Source organism: Pomacea canaliculata, linkage group LG4 (genome assembly GCF_003073045.1).
Source record: "Pomacea canaliculata isolate SZHN2017 linkage group LG4, ASM307304v1, whole genome shotgun sequence".
Lineage (NCBI taxonomy): Eukaryota > Metazoa > Mollusca > Gastropoda > Architaenioglossa > Ampullariidae > Pomacea > Pomacea canaliculata.
In genome coordinates, this window is record NC_037593.1 from 21,662,444 (window position 1) to 21,690,263 (window position 27,820).

The following is a 27,820-nucleotide window of genomic DNA, read 5'->3' on the forward strand; positions in this document are numbered from 1 at the left end:
ACAACCCTACGCTCTGAAGACAGGTCAGTCGGTAAACATGTTAGTTTGCTTCATTGTTAGTAGCAGGTTTATTAAAAGATTTATAAGCACACGGTTGTTGTTGTTGTTGTTGTTGTTGTTGTTGTTGTTGTTGTTGTTGTTGTCGTCGTCGTCGTCGTCGTTGTTGCTGTCGTCGTCGTCGTTGTTGTTGTTGTTGTTGTTGTTGTTGTTGTTGTTGTTGTTGTTGTTGTTGTTGTTTTGTGTTTGCAGCATCTCTCTCTTAGCCTAATAGACGGAGCCGCAGAAACTCCTACCACGAGGTGAGGACTCGGCAGTGGCCTTAACGGTCCAGACATTTCGGTTGCTACCAATAATTTCACACAAGCTAAGATGTTAATTTTATTTCTCTCGTGGAATGTTGACAGTCTGCTTTCTAAAATGACTGTTAGCGACCTGATCTCACATGTAACTAAGCTGGACTTCATATGAAAATGTGGATACTTGAGTGCTTCGAAAGCGATTTGTTTGCGTCCTAGGATTCCTTTGCACAACCTGCTATAAACATTATCTACCCAGGGTCGCGGATCAGGAGGAATAATGTTTTTAGTAAACACAAACTAGCAGATTTACCAAAAACAAAAATAATTGAACTTTGACAATATCGTAGTTATTAACATCTCAAGGACTATTGCAATACTACTATAGACGTGTACCTCGTATACAACTATTCACCAGCTGCTGACTCAGTTTTATGAGCCACCAGACTTTAGTAACGGTGTTTCTATCCTAGAACAATACTTACTGGAACTTACTGAAAGTTATGCTGAAGCTTCATATATCATTGTAGGCACCTCAATTCTAGAATCTCTGTATTTGAGGACAACACAGCTGCTAAGGATGTTTTTAGCAGAACTGAGATCAGACAGTCAAGACATATCATAAACGATTGTAATGAGTTGTTATTAGAGCTGTGCTCAGTCTTTGACCTGCTCTCTCTCTCCTTCTTTCTGTCTATATATTATATATATTTCCCATTCTAACCTGGAACATACGAAATGGAATAATCCACTCAGCATTTACTGAATTTTTATTTTTATGCAGGTTTCCTTTTCTTGGTTACAAAAGTACAAGTTGTTAAAATTTTCATCTTTTTTTAAAAAAGTTTGTAGTTAATACCATAAACTGAAATCTAACCTGGAATACTTCATTTCATGGATTTTACTTATTTTAAAACTATTTATTAAAGCTCAAATCACTGCAGTTTTTCAATTCTTTTTGACAGAAATTTGGTTCATACTTACATATATTTTATATATTGTCATAGATCTTTGAACCTTTGGCGTTTTTGTGCACTTTTTGGCTGCTTTGTATCACATTGTTATATAATCATTGCAAAACACATTCATTATTAATCCATTTGATATTTTGGAATGAGCACCTGTGACACACCACAAGCTGGATGTTGCTGAGCTGCTAGCCCGGCACACAGAGCACAAACTGCGACTTGCTACAGTCTTCTACCTGACATCCAGGTGCCACAGGACGTACATCCTTCAGGACGAGGTCCTCCACCGGAAATGTGATCTTGAAGTTATTGATGGCTTCGTCTAAAACTGCCGAGAACTGAATTTCCTCGTCACAGTAGTCGCTCTTGGCGTCGTTGTCGTGTCTTAAAAACAGCTTTTGTAAGAACGGCAGGCTAGTGGCAGCAGCCGACAACAAGAACTGGTTTGTAAAACTGAGATCCACAGCATCTCCAAACATCATGACGATGACTAGAGCAAAGAAAAGGAAGATGATAAGCTTCGAGAGCTTTGCTAAAGCCATCATCACTCTCTTGTAGAAAGGGCCGGGACAGCCATAGTAACTGAGGTTCAAAGTGTGATGAAAAAAAGCCTCTGGTGTGTACACCATGTCTGACTGGTCCAGAAAGACAAGAAGTCCTTGGCATTGAATCTGAAGCTTGTTCTTCTTGATTCCCTCTAGTCCTATAGTTAGTCCTTCAGGTGGATCAGCTTTGTCGCCCACGCGACGGAAAGCCGTGTTTGTCTGTCTCTCTTCTCTCGTTCGCGCTTGAGTTTGCACCTGCGAAAATGGCAAATTAAAATAATTAAACTTCATTTGTCTGTTTGTTGATCTGTTTGGGTTGGGTATACTTTTATCTTTCGACTATCATTGTGTAACCATATATTTGTGCATAGGTAAGTTAAAGAATATTCATGACTATATAGCTAAGGGACAAATGTCATCACTCTTCCCCCTCCCAAAACGTACACACGCTACCCTAGTATCACTTCCTCACGACCCACACACACACACAGATAGCTACCCTGGTCTCACTCCCTCACGACCCACACACACACCCACAAACAAATAGCTACCCTGGTCTTGACGGGCTCGAGCAGTCTGGCGAAGAGTGCCCTGTGGTACTTGATGTACACGTCGTACACGTCCATATAACAGCCTCGAGAATAGACGACGACGGAGATGACAAACGGCAGGTAGCCGGCCAGTGCCTGATAGTTGATAATCAGGCCGATGAGCGTGTAGATGAACATTTCCACCAAAAAGCTGAGGCATTCCGCTGCTAGTAAAGTCGCTGACCAAACAAACAACAGCGCCAGCATGACGTACAGAGCCTGCAATGTAAACACCAGCCTGAGGTCACGTGGCTCTGCACTATACAGCACTAGACTGAGGTCACGTCACCTAATAGTAAACAGCACTAGACTGAGGCCACATTGCTCAACCTCAGGTGAAGTGTCAGTGGTGTGTGTGATGTTTTGAGTAATAATAACAATGATGTTTTATGTGTCAGAAATTGTCTCACCTGTGGAAGGAACCACCGGGGCTTGAGTGCAGCATGGCGAAGCAGGTTGCTCATGCCGCTGTCCTCCGGGTCCTCATTCCCTGCCTGTGACGACAGTGGCCAGGTGCTTTTCCGCCTGCAAGGTGTCAGTTGCCCAGGTGAGCGAGCAGCCGCACGGTCAGGTTGACGCTGGGGAACAGGTAGTATGCCAAGTACAGCACCACCAGCGGACTCGCGACACACAGCATGGGCAGCCCGTATATCCCGCGTCGCTGAAAAAGGGGTTTGATCGTAATTATACAATGTTGGAAGTAATAATAACTCTACAATATTAATATTAAAGTCAGTCAGGGTAGTGACCAGTGGTACGAAAGAATTCTGAGTATTTTGTAATGATGTAACAACAATATATGTGACGAATGTAATGCCATAACAATAACTTCATGTACTGCTAAAACAATATCTGTTATGTGACTTGTGTATGTTAAAATAAAAAATTATATGGCATTATCTCTCATTTAACGGTAGCAATTAGAAATTTTTGTCCATAGTGTCTTATAATGTAGTAAAAACAATCAGGTTAGTGTTTAACTCCAGCTGTCATGTTTGACATAAAGTCAGAAGACAACGATGACAGACATGACAGTAGAAAACGGCGACAGTGATGAAAGTAGACCAGACAATGCAGTAGTGCAGACAATGACATGACGGTAGTGCAGACAATGACATGACAGTAGTACAGACAATGACATGACAGTAGTGCAGACAATGACATGACAGTAGTGCAGACAATGACATGACAGTAGTACAGACAATGACAGTAGTGCAGAAAATGACATGACAGTAGTGCAGACAATGACATGACGGTAGTGCAGACAATGACATGACAGTAGTACAGACAATGACATGACAGTAGTGCAGACAATGACATGACAGTAGTGCAGACAATGACATGACAGTAGTACAGACAATGACATGACAGTAGTGCAGAAAATGACATGACAGTAGTGCAGACAATGACATGACAGTAGTACAGACAATGACATGACAGTAGTGCAGACAATGATGGCAGACATAGTAGGACTGAAAGACACGGAGTGCTCACCCTCACTGGGGACAGGACCTTTCTAAGCAGTTTCGACTGACCACCCTGTCCTTTCTTCGCACGCTCGGAGTACAGGTCCCGCATGCTGGCCAGGAGTATTTTCTTGACATCCCTGCGAAAACTGCTGTCAAATATTTCGTAGGCAAGGATGAAGGTGAAGGACATGCCGTAGAGCACGAGGAAGACATCGTGACCGGGTGTCAGGTACAGGGCCAGCGACCCAGAGAACGAGTACGTCACACCCAGCCTGTCTGCGGCCCTTTTTTTGTCCTCCTCCAGATGCTGTTCATACACATAATAAAACATCATTCTCAACACCCAGGGTAAGGTCAGGGTACACAGAAACAGTAACCGCGCTAGCAGGCGACATAGTTTGTACCAGGGGATGTAACTGCTCTTGTAAGCGTTGTCGCGGTTGTCGTCGCTCTCTCCGCAGATGTTGGCCTCGCAACACGCTGTCAACCCTGTCGCATGCCTCACGTGACAACGCAAGACCTGGTCATAGAAAAGCTGGAAAAAGCCGACAGGAATCTCCCATCTGGTCAGCAGTTTCCGTCGCTTGATGGAGAACATCACTGTGTCCACATCCACCTCGTACATTATGTTCCTCTGGATGCCTTTGCCATCAAGAAAGTTTAAAAAGTGGACCATTTCTTCTCCTTCCATCTTGTCAACGTAGAGTTTGGGCGGAAGACCTTTAGACAACGACCCACACTTTAGTATTCGTGGTGTGGCCGTCTCCTTCACAACCGTGAGTGTGAGCGACAAGGTCTGGTCGCTGGCACCTGTCGTCTCGGGCAGCTGGTGATCATTTCTCTTCGGCAGTTGGTAACTAAATGTTTCAGATGCAAATCCTTCTCCAAACAGGTTTCGTGGTATCAGCAAAGGGGTGAACAGAATTACGAGTACCTTGCAGACAGAAAGTATAAAAATCTTTTAAAAAGTAATTTTAATTCAATTTAATGGTTAACAAACAACATCCGCAGACAGCATAGGATCCAGGTCCAACATTGGTCCGATGCCTAAGCTTAGGTTATCTCGGGTACAGGGAGGCAGCCCTTTGCCAGCATGTACCCGACACACCAGCCACTAAGGAAGATCGTTAAGCTTCTTCTGAGCAAGGATAGTTAATATTGAGAGAGACTTGAGGGTTAACATTGAGGATTGACATTTTTAGTTGACATTGTTGCTATTGTATACGTTTGCCGGGTGCTTGCTCCTGCACATCCTGTACCCTGTGCTGTCAGGTACTGTGTTCGCACCCGGTTGTGAACAATTAATCAAACCTTTACCTTCAGACCCCATATGCCAGCCGTCAGCAAGTGCGACCACTGACTGTGAGTTAGCGTGTAGCAGACGAGATGTACATCCTTCGAGCTTTCATTAACCCCCGGCTCGGCACGAGACTCCTCCAGAGGTGACGTCATGCTGCAGCAGACGTACTCAAACTGAGCCTCGTTCCTGCTTCCTCGGGTAGCTTCAAGGTTACAGACCTAGAGAGAAAACTGCTTTTTTATTTCCCCCTTTTCTCAAATGAAGTTGGACTTTTTTTAGTATTTAGCTGGGGCACCTTCCGTCATGTCTGATGACCAAAAAGTAATTTGGCAAGTCTCAAAAAACAATGATAACAATATTGTCTGTCTTGTGCCATACGCAAGATGTTTTTTAAATAAGTATATGTGAAATTATATGAGTGCATAATTTATTAAGATTGTCGTTAAAAGATAAAAGGTCAAATAACGATAGCTCCCCCAAAACAGAGGAAAGATGTAACAAACCTCGACAAGCTTGTCCGCACCGGTGACGTAGACACCAGAGTTCGTGCTGGAACTGTTGAGTAACAATATCCTGATGCTTCTCTTCCTGTCTTCTTCAGACCTCTCCATCAGACATCCTTCGGGGACGTCACTGACGGTGATGGTGACGTGCGTGGTGCGGATGGACAGCGTGCCCAGCGACAGCACGCGGTAGTTGTCGTCCAGGTGCAGCAGACTACGGCCCGCGCTGCTCGTCACGCGCACCCAGTGGTCACCGCGAAACACCACATCCGGTGACGAGAACAGTGGACCTGCTACACATCCACACACACACATACGCACCGTTCGTTCGTGCTTTATCGGTCACTTTGGTGTAAAAGCTAGTTTGATGTTCAATGTTTGCTGTAAATGTCAAGGATGTGTAACAACGGAATTAAAATACCTGTTTGCTTTGTCAGGGGGACAGAGACGCCCCTCCTTGTGTGTGTGCAATGCTCTCAGCTCGGGTAGCTGCATGGGGCTTGTACATAATACACATGCCTCGGTGCTCAGCCAGGTGTTTTGACCTTACACCGCGGAATATGAAATCAACTTACAATATTGTTTGTGCTCCTTGTATCTTTGGAAAATAACGATTCTATTCACTGTTTGTCTTTCCCGTATGTATCTTTCTCTGCATGTGGCATCTGTTTACAGGGCTGGCTGCCTTGTCTTAGTTACTGGTTCGGCGTAAAATATCAATTCCTCCCTCCCTTCCCCTTCCCCGTATGTATCTTTGGAAATAGTCATTGTATTTACTGTTTGCCAAACTGTGCTGATGCCTGTGACTAACGTTTCTTACCCTTGAGACTGTCGTTGGCGGGGACCTCCATGTCGTCGTGGACATACGTCAGCGAGTACTCCACGAGCGCGGAGGACGGCGACACGGGGCCACCCTTGAAGGAGGCCGCGAGTTGACAGGAGTCGGACTGATGGCGTCGGTCTGTTGGTCCCACGACGGCCGCCACGTTTGGCAAGTGTCCGGCGAGCCCCACGTCAGGGCCCAGAGGCACGTTGGATGCGGAAACATTTTCCAGTAACTGCAGCCAGTAGCACAAGAAGACCGCATAACCTGGAATCCCAGTCATCTGCGTTCACATCACAAACACACGCGAAGTCTTCCGCTGTCGCACCGGTAAACAACAGCAAGGACACCTTTGGCTCGTGTAGCGAGGTCTGTTTCCGCTGTCGCTGTGTTTGTAAGGGAAGACGGAGGTGTCCTCTTGCTACTAGCGCCACTCCTTTGCACCTGTGAGTGACGTCACTGGTTTGCGCGCGCTCGCCAGGTAAGAAGTGGGGTTAGGGGTAGTGAGAACGGTGCAACTGTCTTTTGTCTTTTTTATTTAACGTTGGCTTGATGGATCGCCCACACCGCCAGCGGGACAAGATGGTGGATAGAATATGACACTTGGCGCGAGACATGAAATCACCACAGCATGACGGAACCGGCACTTGAGTGTAGGTGCAGTAGGTCACTGCATGTCAGCGTGACGTGTAGTCGTGTAGATATAGCATATATATATACAGTTCTGACAGCAATTGCACTAAACGAACAAATTTGATTGGGAGATGGGGAAGGGAACAGCAGTCAACTCTCCATTCATCCAATAGGTTACACTAGGCGAGAGCGTCAAATCTAGTCACGTGACTTTTACAAGGCCTACTTTTAACCGATGCAAGAATATCCCTATCACACACTTTATGAAAGGCACACAACGCCGCACCCACTTTCATTTGTAGAATCTACACAGCTCCACTTTCAAATACCATTAGGAGGATCCATGTTGATGCGGAGATAGAATATGCCTTTCAATATTTTACAATCAATTAAAAATTCCTTGTGGAAAATTTGGAAATGCTTTTTCTTTTGCAGCAGTTTTCAACCTGCTCTTCTTCACTAAACACAGGCTAGAAACTGTAAATACAGTTGGGTGTCCTTTCCTGGTTAGAAGGATGTAGTCTTTCTCATCCTAGTCATGGTCATGTAGAGTATGTCTTCTTGTTTCTCTTGTCGCGCTGGCTAACTAATGATTGCATGGCTGAAAGATGCTTATAGTTGTGTGTTTGTCTAATGCCATATCCCTGGTTTGTGTGTGTGTGTGGGGGGGTGGGGTGTTTGAACGTACTAAGTTTAAGTAAGGAAAGAAGAACTTCCCAGGCACTTCTCTGCACGATGTCAGTGCAAACGGAGCGCTTGGTCAACGGTCGTCAAGTTATCAACTGTCTTCAACGTCCAGGGACTTTTGTTCGAGACTTTAGCCAGAAAGGCTTCATTGAGAGACTTGAGACTCGGGAGACAGTCGGAACACCCGGGTTAGAGAATCTTGAGGCAAGGGGCTAGTCAGCGACAACAAAGTGTCAGGACTGCCAGCTGTCGTGGAAATTCCAAGGACTACACGACCAGAAACTGGGCTACCTGTGAGACCCTGTGAGACCCTGTGAGACCCTGTGAGGCCGGCAAGAAAAGTCGTCTTTAGCTGATGAAAAGATGAAGAACAGGTGGCTTACAACAGTTGCACACCCAGTACAAGCCAGGCTCAGTAGGCTTTTAAACTTCTATCTCATCCTCAAAATGCTTCACTACCTCATCCGACAGACAGAAGGATGAATTGTTGAACGGCACCGATGAAAGAGCGGGAGAAAGAGATAAAGGCGGGTTGTAAAGACTCAAAATCTTTATTGTTAAACAATAATGAATGCGTATCAAAAGACGAAGAACGATCAAGTATATTTAGCACAATTTCACAAAAACACGCGCGGTGAATTGAGGCATTTATCTAAGATAATGCGAGTAAATGAGTGGCACGGACAGCAGAAGCGAAAGGTTATAACAAAAGAAAACTTGTTCTAAAGGGAGACAGTCGCAAGGTTAAAAAAAACATTTTGTAATTCCTGATTATACCAGTTACTTCCCTTTCTCCGACCAACACTCGCGAGCCGTCCGTTGATCGATTACACCTCGACTCGTCTGCTTCATTTTCTAATATTGTTTAATACAATGATATTCATAACTCTGCACTCTAAATGAATATGTCAAATTATTTTGATGTGATCCATATTTTTAAAACACGCAGTATATTAATTACTTTCTTCTCGAAGCCTCTAATTCCTTATATTCTGTAATATACAAGAAGCCTCTAATTCGTTATACATGTATTCTGTAATATACAAGCTACAGTATAATAATATAGCGCATTTGCAGCGAGCTCAATGCGATGTAGAAAAAAATATGCAAGAAAAAAATACCAAAGTATGAAAATGGGGATGATATCATACTATTGACGGACCGAGACTGGCCGGCCAGCTGACCATTCTGTCTTGTGTTGCGAGATGCAGTTATAATTAGAAGACGCTTTTTTTAGAACGATGACTTCAGCGTGACCCTGTCCTGACCCTGAGCGTGCATAACGCGTGTCTGTAATTTACTTTGTGTATGAGTGTATGGAAAGCACACATTATCATCCCTGATTTCTTTACAACATACCCCATGTCTACTAAGCGTTTGACAGTCTGTGGTTCAATTTATTTTCCGTTTTGTAAATAAATTTCCTCTGGAAGTAGGATGCCAATAATTACATAAAATTAATCTCGATCTGTGGTTTCTTTCACTGAAACCTATTTGGAAGTACTGGCTGTTAGTCTGACCTTCCGGCATCATGCCACATTTTGCATGCACTTTGAAATGTTGTTGCTTGCTCAAGTTTTGACACAAAATAAGGTATAAGGTTAATAAATTTACAATAGAATTTGAAGAGCACGCTCCTGGTTCATTGTGATCAGAGTATTGTACACAAGAATGCTTCAAAGATTGAGGTAGATAGGTCAACACTGACACACAGAAATTATAGAGTTCTTAGCATGAAACAGGCTGCTTATAGTTGAACGAGCAACTATGTTCTTTAAATTCCTCTTGTATCAGCATTGTTGCTTTTGGGAAAACTCTTCCGTCCACACAATCTCACCATCACAGTCTGTACCGTATGCTGCAGAGCAAATGTCTTTTGAAGGAAATGTAAGCCAGGCACCTGGGCTCCAGATGCCTTTGTGTCCCACCATTTCATTGCTGATTCATATCTGTGCAGGAAATTTCTGTGCGTGAAGTCTTGCAGGCATATTGCACATAGAAGTAGATACATATTCAAAGATGCCTTGAAATAGATGTTATCTCATACTTTCATGATATTCTATTTTTTTATTTTCTGTTCTCATGGATGACATAATGTTCTATTAATGTACACGTGTGTGTGTGTGTGTTCCTATTCGTTTGTGGTATTTGATGTGTGCATACATTTGTGCCAGATACACTGTCGTTTAAAAAAAAATACTTGCTTTCCATAAGGTTGCAATAGCGTGGCTGCAACTTTTGCTTTTTCCCGCAAAGCTTGTGCAGCCTGTTTCCATAGTGCCATTTGTACTAACACCCAAAAACGATATTTGGAGTCGTTGATAGCCAGCTTTGGCGTACTTCTGACAATAGAACTAATTTATCCATCGGACAATATATGTATATCTAAAAACTCTTCCCACATTGTTTCAACAACAAAAAAATTAACTCTCTAAATTTATGTATATTTCGTCTCTTGGCCATCGACGCCTATCAAAAGGACGCAATAACATCGTTTTAGGAAAAAAAAATTCGCGGCCGAGTCAGATCAACTGACTTTGCGGGCGGTACTTTTCCCACCTCTGCTTTTCAAGGTCTATAGTGCGATTCCTTTTTTTTTTTTTTTTTTTTTTTTAACTGTTATTTTTATTTTATCGACGAGAGATTGTTCTATAAATAAACCTACAATTAAACATCCATCCCCAGGCACAGACAGAGAACAACAACACGCATTTTTTCAATGTAATGACTAATTTTACAAAGATGGAAAGAAAGAGCAGATGTGTGTTATGTAGTCGAGACGACATTTCGGAGGATAATCAATACAGCCCGCCTCCAGCTGCGATTACGCCCCTTTCCCTGCAGCCGACGTTCTAGAATATTCCACAGGAGCAAAGCTGCTTTCTTACTGGGCGAGTGCTACAAAGTAGTGGTCACAGCAAAGTCTGCATGTGCACAGCGAAACACACCGACACTGTCTCCTACACCATCCAGCGACTACTGTCACTACATCATCACCAGTGGAAATCGTGCAGCGACTGTGTACACTGTTGCAGGTGAGTGGCTTGCTCGTTGCATCAGCTGCATATTTATACTTATTTACTTTTTGTGTCATTACTTTTATATGCATCAATGCATGGGAATTTTCCTTTGGCATTGACACTCATTGCTGTCATATGTACAATGCAGAAAAGAACACTTAAAATCTGTCATTGAAACTAAAAGCAATGCAGAAAAGGAACACTTAAAATCGTTGAAACTAAAAGCAGGTGCCTCTACTTTAAATGGGATCTGAGTGGTGACATCAGCAAACATTGAGTTATCCTCCATCTCTTTTTGCTGCGTTAAAGAACTGCTGCTTGTGTTTTTTCAATATCAAGCAGAAAAACAAAATGCTTTAGGAATGAATGATTCAGTGGGGAAATCATTTAGTAGGCTCAAATCTTGTTATTTCTCCTCGGAAGTCGCGATGCACAGCAGCCACACCCACCTGCGTGTAGAGATGCTGACCACAAGGCGATTTGATGTGGATGGGGAAGATGGTTGGCATTGTCTGTATCTTAGCCTATGGTGAACGAAAATACACAAGCATCTTCTGTGTCTTGTTATCTGCGCTATGGTTATTAATGATACAATCGGTGTGCATGCAGTGTGATCTTTGAGTCAAACACTAATAAAAGCCCGAGTGTCTGTGCTCCTTAAAGTCAATCAGGATGACAGGTAAGGTCATGGTGCGTTTGTGTGAAAATTACTCCTATCTATATCTGGAAATGTTGGTAAAGCGACAATGTAAACTACACCCTCAGCCAACCCTAATTCCAAAATGAGATACGAACTCACACAATGCAATGACAGGGAGATAGAATTTAAGCTATGTTGCTAGTATAATACTTACATTGTACATATCATTCCTCATTGGCAGTAATTAAATACTCCCATCCCTTCTGTGGCCTTAATTTTTAGAGAACAGTTATATATAGGTGGTAATCCCACCCTGATATGGGGGCGTGAAGTACTCAGCTCGCCTAACGCAGTTCTCAGTATATGTTTGCACGATCGTGTGTAGATTTTCAGCATGCAAAAGGCCAGAAATTTTCTGTTGACCTACTGTCTTGAGTGTGTAAGAGAGCTAGCAAGCAAGACGACACCGACTGCACCTGCCACACGTGTTAAAGATATTTCAGGAATGTTGAATACACCATTGTCATGCATCACACAATAGTGAAATATTCACGCGTGACGGCAGCAAGCAAATCACATCCTTCACAAGTGCTCAAAATACATCTTTACCAAAAACACTTTAATTACTTCATATCAAATAATATGAAAACTTTTCTGCAAAATATAACAGATAAAACACACATGGTGCGTGAGTCAGGATGCTGGATGGAAGTTAACAGCCTAACCATCGACTTCCAAGTACAAGTATTAAATAGAAATGACCGAAATACCAGCAAAAGTACTGCACAGCAAACATAAATATAAATAGTCTATAAAGTGGGACAGGTCAGTGGCGCGGTACATATCCTCAAGACGTCTTACGGGCTCGTCGTGGCGTCAACACAGCCGGTACACACCGGTAAACAGAGTGACTCACCCTCATCACCGCCTTCCTCACTGATGTATTTAGACCCTCCGACACAGCAGCTCCGTCTGATTGGTCAGAACCCGGGATGGCGTCAAGCGGGGGCAATTCCACTGCGTGTGACCTCTCACCGTGGATGCGCCGAGTGCGCGGACTTTAACCTCTCCCTCCTATGACATCATGTAATTATTAGGGTTAGGTGAGGCTCCAATCTGTTGACAGCAAGCTGTGGGGAGTGAGTCAAAAGTAGGACTATAAAGAAGGGGGGCTCCTACAGCTGTTAACTTCAGCTTCGAGAGCATCCTCACAGCATTCCTGCTTGATTTGTTGAAAGCTGTCAGTCACCTCGTCTAGTCAAAAACCCGTGAGACAATCTGGCTGTGTCGTTCCAAACAGCACCTGCAGAAAACTGCAAAATTTCGAGTAAGTCAAAAGCACACCTGAAGTTACTTACACCTCATTGTGTACATTGTATCTAGTTAGCTACACGTTATTCTGCACCTAGACATCTGTAGCTACAGTCTAGCAGCTATGATTCACTAAAACACTTAGCTACAGCTTTATTCTGTAGTCAGTTTACAAGTGCAACCAGCGACTTGTTGGGGAACAGGGAGAGACAACGCCTTTATAAATTGGTTTTCAGTTTTGTTGTTATTATTATTATTTTGACGTTTGTATTTTCTTACTTGTCATTATGCTTTTTTTCTGGTTACCTGCGTTGTTTCAGTCAAGACTTAACTGAGTTATTTGTCGCACCATCTCATACAGGACAAAAGCTAATAAAGAATGTTTGCAAGGTTATGTCACCTTGGATACTCAGCCGTACAGAAGTATTTCAGATAAGCAGCTCTCAACCCTTGCCTCCCACCCTCTGACCCCCGCTATCAGACACTCGTTGTTTGTAAACATGGTAGACAAGGATGGCTGACAGTCTCATTGTGTGAGGGCACAGTATGCAGGCTCATGTAGCATACGTGCATAATCTGCCATTGAAGTATGGCTTGCCGGTGGCATTTGTGGCTGGACGACATTTGAGGCTTGTCCTGAACAGAAGGTGCAACGATAATTTACTTTCACAAATCTTTACATTTTCTTTCGAAACTGGACTAGTAGATTTCGTCAGCCTTCACGGATTGTTTTAACCTTTGACATGAGCGCAGACTGATGTCTTGCGTCGGTCACACCTTCGACTTTCACAAGTACTTTAATTGCTGAGTATATATATATTTCAATAATACACACTTAACGTCAATGTATGCATACTTAAGGCAATAAATCCCTAGTTTAATAAATCATCAATCATACTGAAGAAAATACAATTTAAAGCGTTCAGCAATCTGCTATGTGAGCAGTATCACAATCTTCTATCTTTGGTTATTTTTTCACACCTTTATCTCGATCATCAGTGTTGTAAAGACGAATGGGCAGAGCTAATGATGTCACTTCCCGCACTCCGGATGAAGGCTATATTAACTAAAAGTGATGAAGCATAGCAGTTTCCCCTGTGTGCAAGACCTGTGGGTCAAGCAAGACAAGCTATTCCACTTGAACTCTGCTTTTCTGTACAGTCTCAATGCCCCGCATCCTGTCTCGTCTTCGCGTATCGTGGCGTATTGTGATGTATAGTTGTGATCCCAGCCGCTATCGGTACATCACGAAGTGTATGTAGTGCGCGTTGCTTGAAAGTCGTCTTGCTCTGACCGGGATTTTCCACAATGCCTGCCGCTACCCACCCACCTACCCCACACCCCTCAAGGTCCCCCCCAAAGTCGGTCTGTCATCTGCCAGCCACAGCGCTCCGCCTCCACCGCGGTATAAAAACTTCCCTCGCGAGCTCGCGCATCTCACATCGACTCGACTGCTACAGCTGCTGACCTCAGTGCTCAAAGAACTCTGGTATAAACAGCTTACAGCATTTGATGCACGACTGGCAAGGCTGGCATTATCACACAGCACAAACATTTGCAGGTACATTGACGGGTAGATGAAGTGACAGATGTCTGGTGAGAGGTCGAGTAGGAGCTGCGTGTGATCATTACTCTTGACCCCGCGCTGTGGCGATTTGTAAGTGACCCTCCATCGCCACCCTCAACCCGTTGTTTCTGACAGATTAGCAACTGATCCCGCGGCTGTAAAGCTTAAGTTGATGTTAAGCACCGAATTAAGGATTTCTTAAAGGTATTGGCTCACTACACAGCTAGCAGCTGCACGGAATTTACTGACTTTATCTCGATCATTAAATGTTTCTTATGTTGAAATGTTTGCATGATACAGATTTGAAATAATTATTTTACAACTTGTGTGATTTCAGATCCGTTCAGCACAGAAGTTAAACACTTCCCGCCTCACGAAATGCTACCCACAGTGCAACAGCCCACAACCAAGCTCTCGCTGGTGCCCTTTGTGACGTCACTCCATGACGGCACGCGCGTCATCATCGACACAATGACAGACGCTCAGCTGACACAAACGTACGGCCTCATCCACGACGCCGCGCAGCATGGTCAAGGTTTTGGGGTGGACGAGTACAGCGATGAGAGCGAGTTCCGCGCCGACGTCGCCAGCGGGTTCCACTTCGCCATCATGGACAAGGACGGCGGCGATCTGCTGGCCGCCTTCATCCTGGCCCTCAGTCGCTATTCGCGCGGCTGCCGGGTGGCTGACCCCTTCATCATCGTGCGACCTGACCAGCGCGGCCGGCGCCTGGGGGAGTTGTGCTTGTGCATGTGCGAGGTCTTCGCCCGCCACCTCGGCTTCATGGGCATGTACGTCGACACCTTCGCCAACAACACGCCCATGATCAAAGTCATCGAGCGCATCGGGGGTTATCGCCTGGTGGGGGCGCTGCCTGCGGGGGGCTACATGACTGATGGTAGCATGGTGGGCAGCCTGGTCTACTACAAGGACCTCAGACCTGGCAACGAATGACAGGTCCACGACCTCCCTCTACCCAACGTTTCACTGACCCAAGCTCATGGCTTAACGTCGTTGTGCGCAAGTGGCGCCATCGACTTCCGCCCTGACGAGCGAGAGATGCTGCTCCGCACGTTGGAGCAAGTGATTTTCGTCTTGGGTGGCGTCCCTTGGTGCCCAGAGGACATCCAACTTCCGCGACCGGAACCGACGTCAGAGAAAGAGGAATGTCGCGATTTTTTGACAGTTGCTAGTGACAGTGGTGAGTGCGTCACCCAAGGCCATCAAACGGGGAAATAATCTACAACTTACGTGACTGCACAAATGGCGGTTCTCGTCACAGTGAACAGGAGACGCAGCTCTGTAAAGATGTACAGAAAAGAACAGAAATTTGCAGTGACTTTATTTTATAACTTCCATCTTTGGGAAACATTAGTCTGCACAAAATAAAATGGTTTTTGATTTTATGAATGACTCACACAGAACAGCAAGTGATCTGTTCCTGTAGCTTCCCATGACCTCCACAACCCGTGACATCATTCACTTTAATTGTAGTTAATGAGCCTGTGACATGAGTAATACCTGAACATCCTGTACACCTGTGATACAGGTGACACGTGCAGTACCCGTCAACCTGTAACGCAGGTGACAGTCGGAAAACTCGGTGAGCCCTTAGTCTGTGTTGGAAACATATTGAAAACCGTGTCTTCTAGCAGACCACACACACACACTGCAAGGGTTGTATAATAAACTGATTATGATGATTGCCATCACAATGTTTGCTTAATGCTCATTTTTTTTTTAATCCTTATATTATCTTTCTCTCTTAGTTTCACCCTCTCCTTTTTTTTCCACACCACACACACTTCCAAAGACTACTCTCTAGTTTCACTGGCCCTCGGGTTGTGTTGTTCTTCACAATTAGTCAGGCTGTGTGTGTCACATCTAATCACAGACTGTCAGTCTGCATGGTGTCAGTTCCAGGACGGTGATAAGTGTTTGCTTTCACTCAGTCACATGCAGTACACACTGCACAATACTAGCTGATGGATGAGTGATGTATGTTGACAGTTTGTAGATGTAAGTGGTAAAGTGATCTAACCATGGCTTTATGTTTAAAGATCTCATTGACGACTGTCACAAAGGTTTGTTTGTCTGCTATGAGTTTTTATAAACGATGCCTGCAGCTTATGGCCGCTCACACAGTTTTGTTTACAAGAAGCAAGCTGTGAGTTGTTGACAGTCTGTTGACAAGTATTTTCAGAAAGTGAGATGTTCTTTGGTTCTAGCAGGAGACAGCTCCACGCTTGCTTAACAGGTTTATTCTACCAATGTCATCAATGAAGGAGACGAGAATGTCTCATCTGATGAAAAGAGAGACTAGATTATTATGTCAAGATGAAGAATATCCATTGTTCTTGCACAAAGCTATCAATAAAATTATGTACACTTAAAAAAAAACTATTCTTAATAATTTTGAAAGAAAGAAAAAAGTGAGAGAAACTGCTTGGTTGACAGACACCACAAACACCCTGTTCGACACAACGACGTCTTCAACTGATTATAGTAACAGCACTTTAATATCGGCCTCATTATTAATGTCATCATAGGGTACATGTGTGATAATATGGATGCAGCGTGAGCTCAGTTATACTTGAGTATTTGTAACACGAAACATGAGCTCAGATATACATCACAGACTCACATTACAATGTTGTTACGAGCAAGCATCATATCAGGCTGCCCTTGCTGTACTACACTCGCTCACTCTCACGGTTCACTTCCTCGCGCGATGCGCGTGGCTCCCTCGTTCGCGCGCTGACCTCGTGGCCTACTTCACGCACGTAAACAAGCGGCGTGACCTCACCTGGCCTTGAGCCTCGAACGACCCTTGTTTGTCTGCAGCTGCCGTGCTAGCACCTTCATCAGTCGGTCAGTCACCTGTACACGCGGGGGGTCACTTTCAATGCCAGGTTCTGTCAACACAGTCGATCGCCGGTGTGAACTTGACCGTGACGGCGGCTCACCTGTGGACTGCGAGTAACGGAAGGTGACTGAAGGATGAGTAAGAGAAGGGACGGAAGGAGCCTCGACATGACTTTGTTGCCACTTTTCTTTCTTCGTCTCGTTTGAAATATACCACGTAAAGCTTACTATACAGAGCTGCTTCGTGGTGTAGGACACCCCAGTTCTTTCCGTTTCATGAATTTCAGGATTGAAGTCGACAACAATGGAGCAGAAGACAAAAGCTTTGTGTCCTGGAAGGGACTTCGCATATTTATCACACAATCCCAGCTCTTCCTGCTGTCTGCTTCGTGCGTGGTTCTACTTCTTGAAAGTCGGTGAAATCCTTCACCATGAAAATACCGGAGATTTTTTTTTCAGGAGGAGTAGGGTGGAAGGGGAGCACGTTTGGCGATGTAAGAAGGAAAATTGCGAATAAGTCTTATGCCAGCATTTGACGGTTACGTGAAAGATGTAAGATCTGAAGTGAAACAAGAAAACAAAATATCACACCAAGCCTTGACAGGGACAGACAGCCAGAGAAGTTGCCACAATAAAACAAAAATACAATATAATGGGAACGTTGCTTGCGTACCGTGTTCCATAGCAACCAACGTGTCACGCCTGTTAGTGGAGCAAAGGAAGGAAACAGCCGCTTGACGTAGGAAGACCGGAAGTCTGAGTTGTATCAGTATACAGCGTAAATTGAAGTCAGGAAATATCATCTCACTTACAGACACAAACATGGACACAAACATCGAGTATTATCTCTCCTACAGCCAATATCGACAGAACAGATGGCGACCATTGCTGATATTGCCTTTTTTTATGTGTGTGTATGTGTGTGTCACTGTCGGAAGCCAGACTTCAAAATGCATTTTTGAAAGGTTCATATTGAAAATGTTCACCCCAGGATGGCTTTTATTCTGTCATTTACTTGTATCTTGGACGTCCATTCTGCCCTGAATCTGCTAATTGATGTTTTGACATCTACCATTATGTCAGTTGTGGCATACTGTGTCCTGTTACTTGCAATTAATTGTGAAGTATTGAGTCCATGCAACCCTCCTGCGCAGGGCTGGCTCCTCATTTCGCTGCCATAGTAACAGAAGCGTTACATCCACCGGGTGGGCCTGTCTTTTACTGAAGGAATTGATGCTGGAGAGTGGAGGACCACCATGCCGGAGGGGAAGGGGATATCACTGAGTGCAGTACATCACAGAAGAAACGAGATGGTGAATGATGGTAGGTTAGTCAGCATGGTCTGACCATCAAATGGGTTGCTCAATATGGTTCGAAGTAACCACCTGAGCACGTTTGTGACCAAACAGTTTTGACTGGGATTGGCCAGACTGTGGTGGTCAGTCAGAACAACAAAGGGCACGTGATTAGCACTGACTGTCTAGCAGGTAACTGAGTATGTAACACTAAAGGAAAACATGCATTCAGCCTGCTTTTCTTTCAAGGGAGCGGATATGCAGGGACAACAGCCACGAGAACTGAGCTGAAGAGGATGTCGCTTCCGGTATTAAAGGAAGCTATTAAAGTGTAAAGTAGGTTAAAGGCAGAGTTCGGACCTTTGTGTTTTGTTAGCAACTTACAGCAGAATGAATAAAGTATCGTTGTAAAGAAGAGTTGTAATGCTGTGTTATAGATTATGATCATTTGCTATTCATCTACCTTCTCTCTCTCCTTGTGCTTTCTAGAATCTTATCTATGGGCTCGTTGTCCTTCTATGCACGGGTTCTCTAGTAAACAGGGTAGGGGAGCACCCGCTTTTGTCTGGTGGAGAGGTGCCCAGCATAATGGATGTCGGGAAAACTAGTCCTGGGTCGTCCAGTTATATTTGCTTGTAATCACCAACGCCCCAACCCTGACAAATGTCGTTTAGTCGCGGTTATCTTGCAGTCAACATGCAGGAGGACACACGTGTCCTTGCACTACATTAACAGTGTAATACTTACAGTGTAAATAATTACACAGCCCACACCACCATTTCTCTCTGTCGCATTCTCTGGCTGGTATGTGTGTGTGAGAGAAAGGAGTGTCATGACCATAAATGTGCATGTAATTAATAGTATGTTTGTGCGAGGGAGAGAAAGACAGCATGTGTTTTACAAATTATACGAACACAAATATGCACACTCGTTCTGAACAGACATAAAAGGGTTAAGTAGTAAAACAACAAAGGTTCAGACATACAAGAGTTAACCACTGTTTACGCGGCGCTTAGCAAAAAAAAAAAAAAGAAGAAGAAGCAGCGGACCCAGATGAGTAGAGGGTAACTCCATCCGCTAATCTTTATCAAGGAAATCTTTTCTCATGCTTCTCGTTTTGGCAGAGGTGTGGCTGGATACTGTTTTCAACCTCTGCATTGTATTTGCCAGATTTTTATCAGAAGATGGCGCTGTTGTACTTTAAGAGGTCAAGTCCTTTCCTGCCCCTCTAGATACTTAAAACTTCAGTATTGTAAACCTATCTTGACAAACACAACATTATTTGCATTGGTCGTTTAACGGATATGTACCTACATATTTACCCCGACATATCAGCAGGGGATGTCAAAGAAAAAGAATTGCAGAGGCACACGAGTTTCGTGCAAGTGCTGCTGTGGTGGAAGGTGGAGGTCGTTTGTATTTCGGTCATAAACAAGTCTGAAACAGTTGCCAAGGACAACCTCGCTTGCTCCTGTTGCTCCTTGCTCCACTCCTCCATCAGTCTGCAGGCCGGCCTATGTTGCTGAAATACAGTAAACTATACATCAGAGTGCACTCATGCATTATTTCTCAAGAAGTATTATTCTCAAAGTAGTAAAGTTCTATTCTTTATGACTAACTAACTATGTCAATATTTTGTATGCTTATGTAGGCACTTGGGCAGCTGGTCCTACATCTACAGATTGATTTCACCAGGTGAGCAAGGACTGTGTACTTGCTCTGAGGACTTGCCTTGTCGCTGTAAGGAGGGAGCCTGGACCCTCGTCACACCATGGACGTGTGTAGGTTGATTGCTGTCTGTCTGCCAAGACCAACACTTGGCCTCTTGAAAAGTTCTCCGCTGTTAGTCTCGGCGAGCCTAAACAAAGAGTGTGACTAAACCGGAAGCTATGGCGTCTAATGCCTCGTTTTAGAGTTACCTGGGGAAAAAAATCATCTGCCAGCAGTCTAGGGATATTAGTTCGTGGTCACACGCTGTTTTTGTAACATATAATGACATCATCTGATGGTCTTCCCTCTTCTCTCTGAACATCTACTCTTCCATAAAGTTTTGAGCACTTTTCTTTTCCTGCCACTTCTGTTTTGCCCCGGTGCAAGTCGATGGACACAAAGATCGTCGCTGGTTCAGTATTTTGTACTTCGAAATTCATCTGTTCGAGGTTCCTGGGTATTTTCATCAACGAAACCACATAATATTTTCTGCTTTTCATGTCATTCAAGTTTTTATTACTTAATGTTGTTTTCAGATGAGAAACCTATGTATCTGCGTTTATGTATTTCTCGATGTCTTACTCATCTCAGGGGTGCGTGTCCTAGCTGTGAATATTACCCGACACGTGATGCTTGTATTGTAGAAAAACAAGTCTGCTTGTTCGAACAATACATTCTGAAAACCTCTGACTGGAAGAAACAGCATCAGAGATGTTGACATGTCTGTTATTCCTCACCTGTGTTGACGAGGACGTCTCAGGCACGTGACTTGGGTTGTAGAGAAGGGAAGGGTCTCTCTGCTGGAAAGTTCTGCTGCTCGTGTCAGGGTCTCAGTGGAAACTAGGTCTACACTTGAGCCCGTATCTTGTCCCAAGGTAAGTTAGATTAGTGTAGGTTGAGACCTAAAATAGCCCACTGATACGGAATGATAGCGGCGTGTGATAAGTAAAGTGACAACAGCGGTGTGAAGGGTCAGATAGCACTGACCGTGGCGACAGAGCAAAGGTCGCGGCTTTCTCGCACTGCCGTCTGGCCTCTGCCACCAACACCCCGGGTACCAACCTCACATAACAATCAGTCAAATATAAAATTACATTCCAGCAAGTCATTCTGTCCGTCCCTCAATCTATTTTTCTTTTCTGTCTTTCCTTTCTTGTGTTTTGTTCCTTTAGGTTTTTTTTTAACTTTCTTTCCTTACTGGGTGTTTCCTTTATTCTTTCAACGGTTATTAAATCTTTTAAATTTTACTTGTTTTTGTGACACTCTTGCCTCTCACTTGTCCTGGCAAATTTTGCGAGGAAACGTAGCAAGAAGATCGTTTCTCTTGTTTGTAAATGTAGTAATAAGTAGTACATCAATGGACTTTCATTAAGTTGAAACAGTTATCGCAGTGTTTACAGTGCTTGCATGTTTACTTGTAACCGACAGTATTGTCAGCTAACAGGCCGGCGAGGCCTGCATTTCGCGATGGTAACCCTATCCAAGCTACTGCGAGGTCAACGAGCACCACACCGCCCTCTCGTGTTTACTGTAGTAGATAACACGTGTGACCACACCATGCTTACCAGTCTCCAGTTGACCTGTTATAACTACAAACCCTTACTGACTACAATGAGAAACACATTGTTTACAGAGACTAGAACAAACAAACAGATGATGATGTTCATGTAGATCTCTGTGTTGTTGTTGTTGTTGTTGTTGTTGTTGTTGTTGTTGTTGTTGTTGTTGTTGTTAACCCTGATTGCATTTGCCCTCGGCAGTGCTGTTCTCCGTTCGTATGCGCTGGCATTGTCTGGTGATGAGGTCTTGCGGTTTGATGATGATGCCCGCCATCAGGTAAATGTCGTCTGGAGATTGCGTAGGTGTCTCTCACCGATGAAAGTGGAGATGTGATGGTCAAGAAGGTTTTTGCATGATATTCTTCCAAAAAAAAAAAAGTGTTGAATAGTACAGGCGACAGGGACGCTGACTGTTGTCTGAGACTGAGGATACTGCTTTGTCATAGGAACAGCATAAATGATGCAAATAAAATAGAACAGAATGCTGTAAGGCCTATGGAAACGCTCGAAGTTTTGTGCACCTGAGTTCCTTGTTACCTGGACACCAAATGTAAGCCTTGGAATGTCAACAAACGAAAATATTCCTTTGAAATATATATTTAACAGATTCAACAAACGGTGACGGGTAAAGGCGCGGCATTAAAACAAAGGCCATCATTGAGGAACCGCTTGTCTCGTGCATCTAAAAACGTCTGCGTGCAGGTTGCAGTGAACGGGCTGAGGTGTGGGTGAGGAGTGTTCATACGAACACAATGCGTATAACATATAAATATAACATATAACAGTCACAACACGGACGTATGTAGGGATGTACGTGATCACAGGGATCACAAAGGGGGGTGAGGGGGTCACAGGGAGCGCACTACGCCGTGTGAAGGTCAGAGTTCGCTGCGTGAGCGAGTTCCGGATCATGACCTCCGCAGTGGCCGGGTGCACGTACCGTTAGGGAACGAACGCACCCTGCTGGGGTCTCCGTGTGACCAAGAGCACGTACGTCGCCCCACAAATCTTTGTCGTGGGACACATAAGAACAAAGTAGGCCACAGGGATGATAATAACCATATATTCTCTCACTCCGTCTCTCCCTGTGTGTGTGAGCGCGCGCACGTCATTATTCAAACCATGAAAAGTCCGGCGCGGGTCATTTAGTTCTCGCACACTACTGTTTATTCTCGAGTTCTTGCAACATTTCGGCTACTGTAATCGCAACCACAAAAGGCGACCAACATCCATGTGGGAAACACAAACATTTAGAGTCGATCTTAACATTGCGGACTTTTTGCTTACAGCTTATCCATGAGATAATACCGGCTGACGTGAGTTTCGTCCTGTTTCCACACACCGCAAGCTGTCTGATATTTTTGGTAAGAGCTCTGCTTACAGGGAAAGGTCACGCGTAGAAAAACAAAACAGCAGTCTAGACTCTGGAACATGTGCTTGAAACAGGGTGGAAAAAACCGTTAGGCGAATACCCGACGGGAAGGACGAAAAATGAGAGAACAGAGCACGGTGGTATAGGAAGATTTTCGATTTCATGGGGGCAAATTCTATGCTTTCAGTAAACATTCATATTCTTGCCTCCTCAGCATCTTTTTTACCGCTCTCCTTCTCCTGGTTCCTACCCCTTTATATACCCCACTATAAGTACACATTGTACTTATTTATAATCTGAGACCGGAGACGGAAAGATTGAGTATGGACTGGTGCACTGGGAGAAGTGTTTGTCAGACAGACAGCAGACAAGGCGGACAAGCGAGTAAGAATGTTTGTTCGTGTGTCACTGCAGCACACAGCAGGGTGCAGCCGCCGCGTGACGCAGCTGGAGTACGCAGTGAGCAACGCTTGCCTTTAACGGCGGGTCAACGACCGCCACAGCCACACTTCACAACAACGTATTTACCACCAACTCACTTCCGGATTGTTGTTCCAAATAAGGGATTCGCGATCGTCTGCTATTTTCCTCTTATTGTTATTATTACTCGGTGCAGGTGTGACTACTGTAAACATGAGTGAATGGGTGAACGGGCGTGAATGATGGAAGTTTCCTAAATGCGTGTCTCTTCTGATGTTAAAGAAGAAAGAAAGGGTGTGACGGGAGAGGGAGGGAGAGGTCAGCGAGGGGAGGCTGGGGGAGAGGACTTGAAATTGGACGCTTAATTGTGGGGAGGAGGTACTGGGTTTTCTTTTGTTGTTGTTTGTTTGGTTCGTTTGTTTGGGTTTTGTTTTTTGGAAGTGATCGAAGCCACTGCCGAGACAGTGTGCTTTAATAGGTCTAAGGATTCGGGGATTGGGTGGACGCATCATTCGGAGTAGAGAGCCATTGCCGAGAGAGAGAGAGAGCTTAGTAGTGTATAGGAGAATGAGTGCATTTTTGCGGATGTATAATTCGTAGAGGACAGCCATTGCCGAGACAGTGTGCTTTACTAGTGTGTAAGAGATTCAGTGGATTTTTGTGGCTTTGTTAGTGGAAGGGAAAGCCAATGCAGAATGTGCTTTACTGGTGCATAAGAAATTCGGTGCTTTTGTGATTGTGTACCATCTGGAGGAAATAGATCATAGCTAGGACTTTTTTAGTAGTAGTATTTACGTTATTTTGTTTTGATTAATAAACACAGGCAGACTCGTACAGACAAATCATTTTGTTTTATTGGGAGAAAGAATGCGCAATTGTCGAAAGAGTGTGAACGAGGGACACTACACGGTGTCGTGACACCTCACCTAGTCTATATGCTAGCTTCTTGTTTTGCTCAAGTGTGCATTCACAAACACCATTACCACTCCCGTACAAACAACTCTGAAGTTCATGTAAACATGTATTCCACACACATAGACAATGACGTCATAGAAACGCCACACAAGGAGGTCAAAGGACAGGGTCCACATCTGGAACTATTTAAACCATTGAATAATTATACCGAGGACTCGCCCATCTGACTCGCTATAGTACGAAGTTTTCGTTGTGAAAGTGTTAACATTTCGTCACCTGTACTCAACCCTAGTCGCGTCACCTGTGCATAACCCCAGTCACGTCACCTGAAGGCGTCAACTAGTTCTCTTCTTCTACTAGAGAGCGCACATGCACAAGTGGTTGACCCAGTTGACTTTGACCTATTTAATCATGTTGCACGCTCGATGTTTGGCGTCCTGGAAGTAAAAACTGCTGACGGCCAGTGTGGGAGATCGATTCCCACAGGACGTATGGGCCTCGGCAACTCAGCGTATGGTGACCCTGCTCAGCGAATGTTTACATGACGATCTGATACAAACAATCGCCCAACATAGTCACGTATTGCAGATGTAATATATTGCGGTTAAGCAAACCACTTCAGCAGCTGCAGCTAGATGTAGCGGCCTAGTAGTCGCCACACTGGTACATCGATTCAACGTTGACTGTGAGTGACGTCAGATAACCTCGGTCACGTGTATTTCAGCGCGTGATGAAATCAGTTATTGCACACAAGATGGTAGCAGCTTGCCACGAAGATGGCGTTTAAGCAGGCTGCACTCAGTGCTGTGTCCTTCATACTGATGGTGGCTGTCTGTGTCTGTGTCCATACCATTATCGGTCATGCTGGTTTAAATCCTTGCAACTGTGGGGTTCCCTGTCTACTTACATTTGAACTATCGAACCCCAACACCTCCCGCCATGCCACACCCACCGGTGAGTTTGGGGGAGGGGTAGAAAGCACTTCTATATATATATAAAGTGTAGGCTGGCACAGCGCATGCCAAGGTTGGCTCTCAGTCAACAGCCCGGTCTAAGTAGTTCACACAATGCAGCATGCCAGCAAGAACAACAACAACAAAAAAGACAAGTTGCATTTATCAAAGAAAATAAGAATTTTTCGTTTGATATTGTTGGGGAAGATCTGACCTCTCTGTATTTCCCCCAACCCACACTTGTTCATCCCTCCTGCGTGTGGTGGTGGGTGAGAGAAACATAAGGGTTAAGTCGGTCATAGATCGAGGAAGGTGGGCTGGGTGTTGTCAGTACATCAGAAACCCTCTTTTACCTGAGAATGAAGCAGTAAGTTAGCACTGGGTCCCCTGGCTTGCTGTTGTGGATTCAGTGTAAATTTCCACCTGACCTGCTCACACGCGCCTTGAGCGCTCACTTAACACGTGCTCGTGCACGCGTGCACTTGGTTTCAAAACACCTCCTGTGAATCATTCGCTCGTGGCAGTGTTTCTCTGATATTATTGTTATTATTATTCTGCACTTTTTAGCCTTATCTTAATATTGCAGTTGCTTTGTCTCTTTTGCTTCTTGCTTTCTTTCCACACTACTTTTTACGAGTCGGCTGTTATATGGGGATGTGTAAAGGTGTTCGCTACACGTTTGGACAATCCTCATTATCACTTTATTACAGAGGTGTTGTGGCTATACGGAGATACTCCTCGATCATTATTACGGGAGGCGCTCGCAGGATTTAAGTGGTTCATTAGAGGTAAAGGTGCGGAGAAAGTGCAATAGAATGATAGCAAACAACTGAATTCTACTCTCTGCCTTTATCAGCATCATGTAAACAAATGCCAACCGCCAAGGACAATTTTATGTGATGTCCTCTCACTCTCTGTTTTATCTCACTCCCACCTGATCCCCCCTCTCTCACCTGATCTCCCCTCTCTCTCCTCTCTCTCTCTTCCCAATAGTTTCCTGGCGATCTCCTGTTTAAATGGCTCAAAGCTAAAAGTTTGTGATTTAATGTATATGTTTGTGTGTTTATATATATATTGTGTAGGTGTTTGCCTGTGAGAACCAGTGAGTCTGGTGTTTATGTTCTTGTGAGAACATTAATTTGGGGGAGAGAGAACAGATGAGTTATTTTTGATAGGTTGTTTTTTGTTTTGCTTTGTTTTTGTCTTTTTCTTGTTTGTGTTTGTGTGGGGTGGTGGTGGTGTGTTTTGCCTGTGTTCATGTTTTTAGTTTGATTAGAGTAGAAGGCAAAAGTAAGTCGATCAGATTTGGAGATTTTATGCAGCAAGAAAGGCAGGTATATGTATTCACTGTTTGTACTCAGCCAGGGGAGCGCGGAAAGTTGATGTAGTGAGTACGAGACTTACCGAGTATGAGGCATCTGACACTTCACCTTTCTGGAGACCATGTGAGGCAGTCGGTTCACAAACAATTTCGGGTGGTACCTGAGGTCAAAGCAGTGGAAACGTTCGAGGTCAGAAGGTTATTCGCGGTTAGGCAGGAACGGCGCGGTCACAAAAACAAGAGCAGGGTGGCGGAGGGGGGCGATGAGAACACGTGACCGGCAGAAGATCAAGCAGGGTACAGACATCAGTAAACTGTCCTTGGACAGGGCGAGGCCCCTACTGCTGACAGCATGGGGCATCATCAACAGTTGACCGAAGCCCGATGAAAACATCGCGACCTTCACCTGCCTGATGAAACCGAGAGAGTGTCATCTATATCCCAATGTTTTGATTGCTCCTTCTTTCAATCCATCTTTTCTAAACTGACATAATACAGCTGCAAACATTTGGAGTTAGGTGGGGTTGGGAGTGTTGAGAGGAAGATCATCGACAGAACGAATAAGCCGTACTTTATATAGCCAGGCATTAATAATTCTATAAATAACTAAATACATTATTTCTATAAATAAAATCTACAGATATACACTTTAAAAAATATTGTAAAATAGAGGTTTTCTCCATCAAAGATAGTCTGTTTTCATATTCTGTTTACAAACTGGAATTAGAAAAAAAATATATCTTTGTATTCCAGCAAATATATTTTTAAAGAACTTTTTTAAAAAGTCGTGAGATTTCTTTGAAACTCTGTCAACCATCAGTTCATTCAACCAAAGAGACCTCGCCTCACCTTGACAGAAACGAGACCGTCAACGAAGGTGAAGGTAGAGGACAGGTGCCGACCGCTGGGGTGGACAGGTGACCGTTATCTCGCACAGACGTGGCCAGACTCACGTTCAGCCGGACAGTGCAGCGGCCATCCCAAGACAAAGTACTAGCACACGCTCTGAAGATTGTAATTATACGGGAGACAATTTCTCTGTCTGTCTGGCTCCTGGC

The 27,820-nt window shown here is 44.3% G+C and overlaps 2 protein-coding genes across 6 annotated transcripts; one reads left to right on the forward strand and one right to left on the reverse strand.

Annotated features, from left to right (window-relative positions):
• Positions 1-214: 214 nt before the first annotated feature.
• Positions 215-7,249, reverse strand: LOC112562942. 2 transcript variants are annotated; one of them, XM_025236567.1, is made up of 7 exons: positions 6,492-7,249; positions 5,672-5,961; positions 5,186-5,386; positions 3,894-4,802; positions 2,810-3,060; positions 2,361-2,618; positions 215-2,064 (listed from the first exon to the last, which is right to left on the reverse strand). In XM_025236567.1, the coding sequence occupies exons 1-5, from the start codon at positions 6,775-6,777 to the stop codon at positions 2,935-2,937; spliced, it is 1,812 nt and encodes a 603-aa protein (XP_025092352.1). In that variant the 5' UTR covers positions 6,778-7,249; the 3' UTR covers positions 215-2,064; positions 2,361-2,618; positions 2,810-2,934. The 2 variants fall into 2 exon arrangements, with proteins under 2 accessions (XP_025092352.1, XP_025092351.1); XM_025236566.1 differs by having other exon boundaries at positions 219-2,064; positions 5,672-5,964; positions 6,492-7,247.
• A 3,300-nt stretch (positions 7,250-10,549) lies between these two features.
• Positions 10,550-15,813, forward strand: LOC112562807. 4 transcript variants are annotated; one of them, XM_025236319.1, is made up of 2 exons: positions 10,550-10,849; positions 14,690-15,813. In XM_025236319.1, the coding sequence occupies exon 2, from the start codon at positions 14,731-14,733 to the stop codon at positions 15,304-15,306; it is 576 nt and encodes a 191-aa protein (XP_025092104.1). In that variant the 5' UTR covers positions 10,550-10,849; positions 14,690-14,730; the 3' UTR covers positions 15,307-15,813. The 4 variants fall into 4 exon arrangements, with proteins under 4 accessions (XP_025092104.1, XP_025092101.1, XP_025092100.1 ...); XM_025236316.1 differs by lacking the exon at positions 10,550-10,849 and adding an exon at positions 12,220-12,801; XM_025236315.1 differs by lacking the exon at positions 10,550-10,849 and adding an exon at positions 14,166-14,346.
• The last annotated feature ends 12,007 nt before the right edge of the window (positions 15,814-27,820 follow it).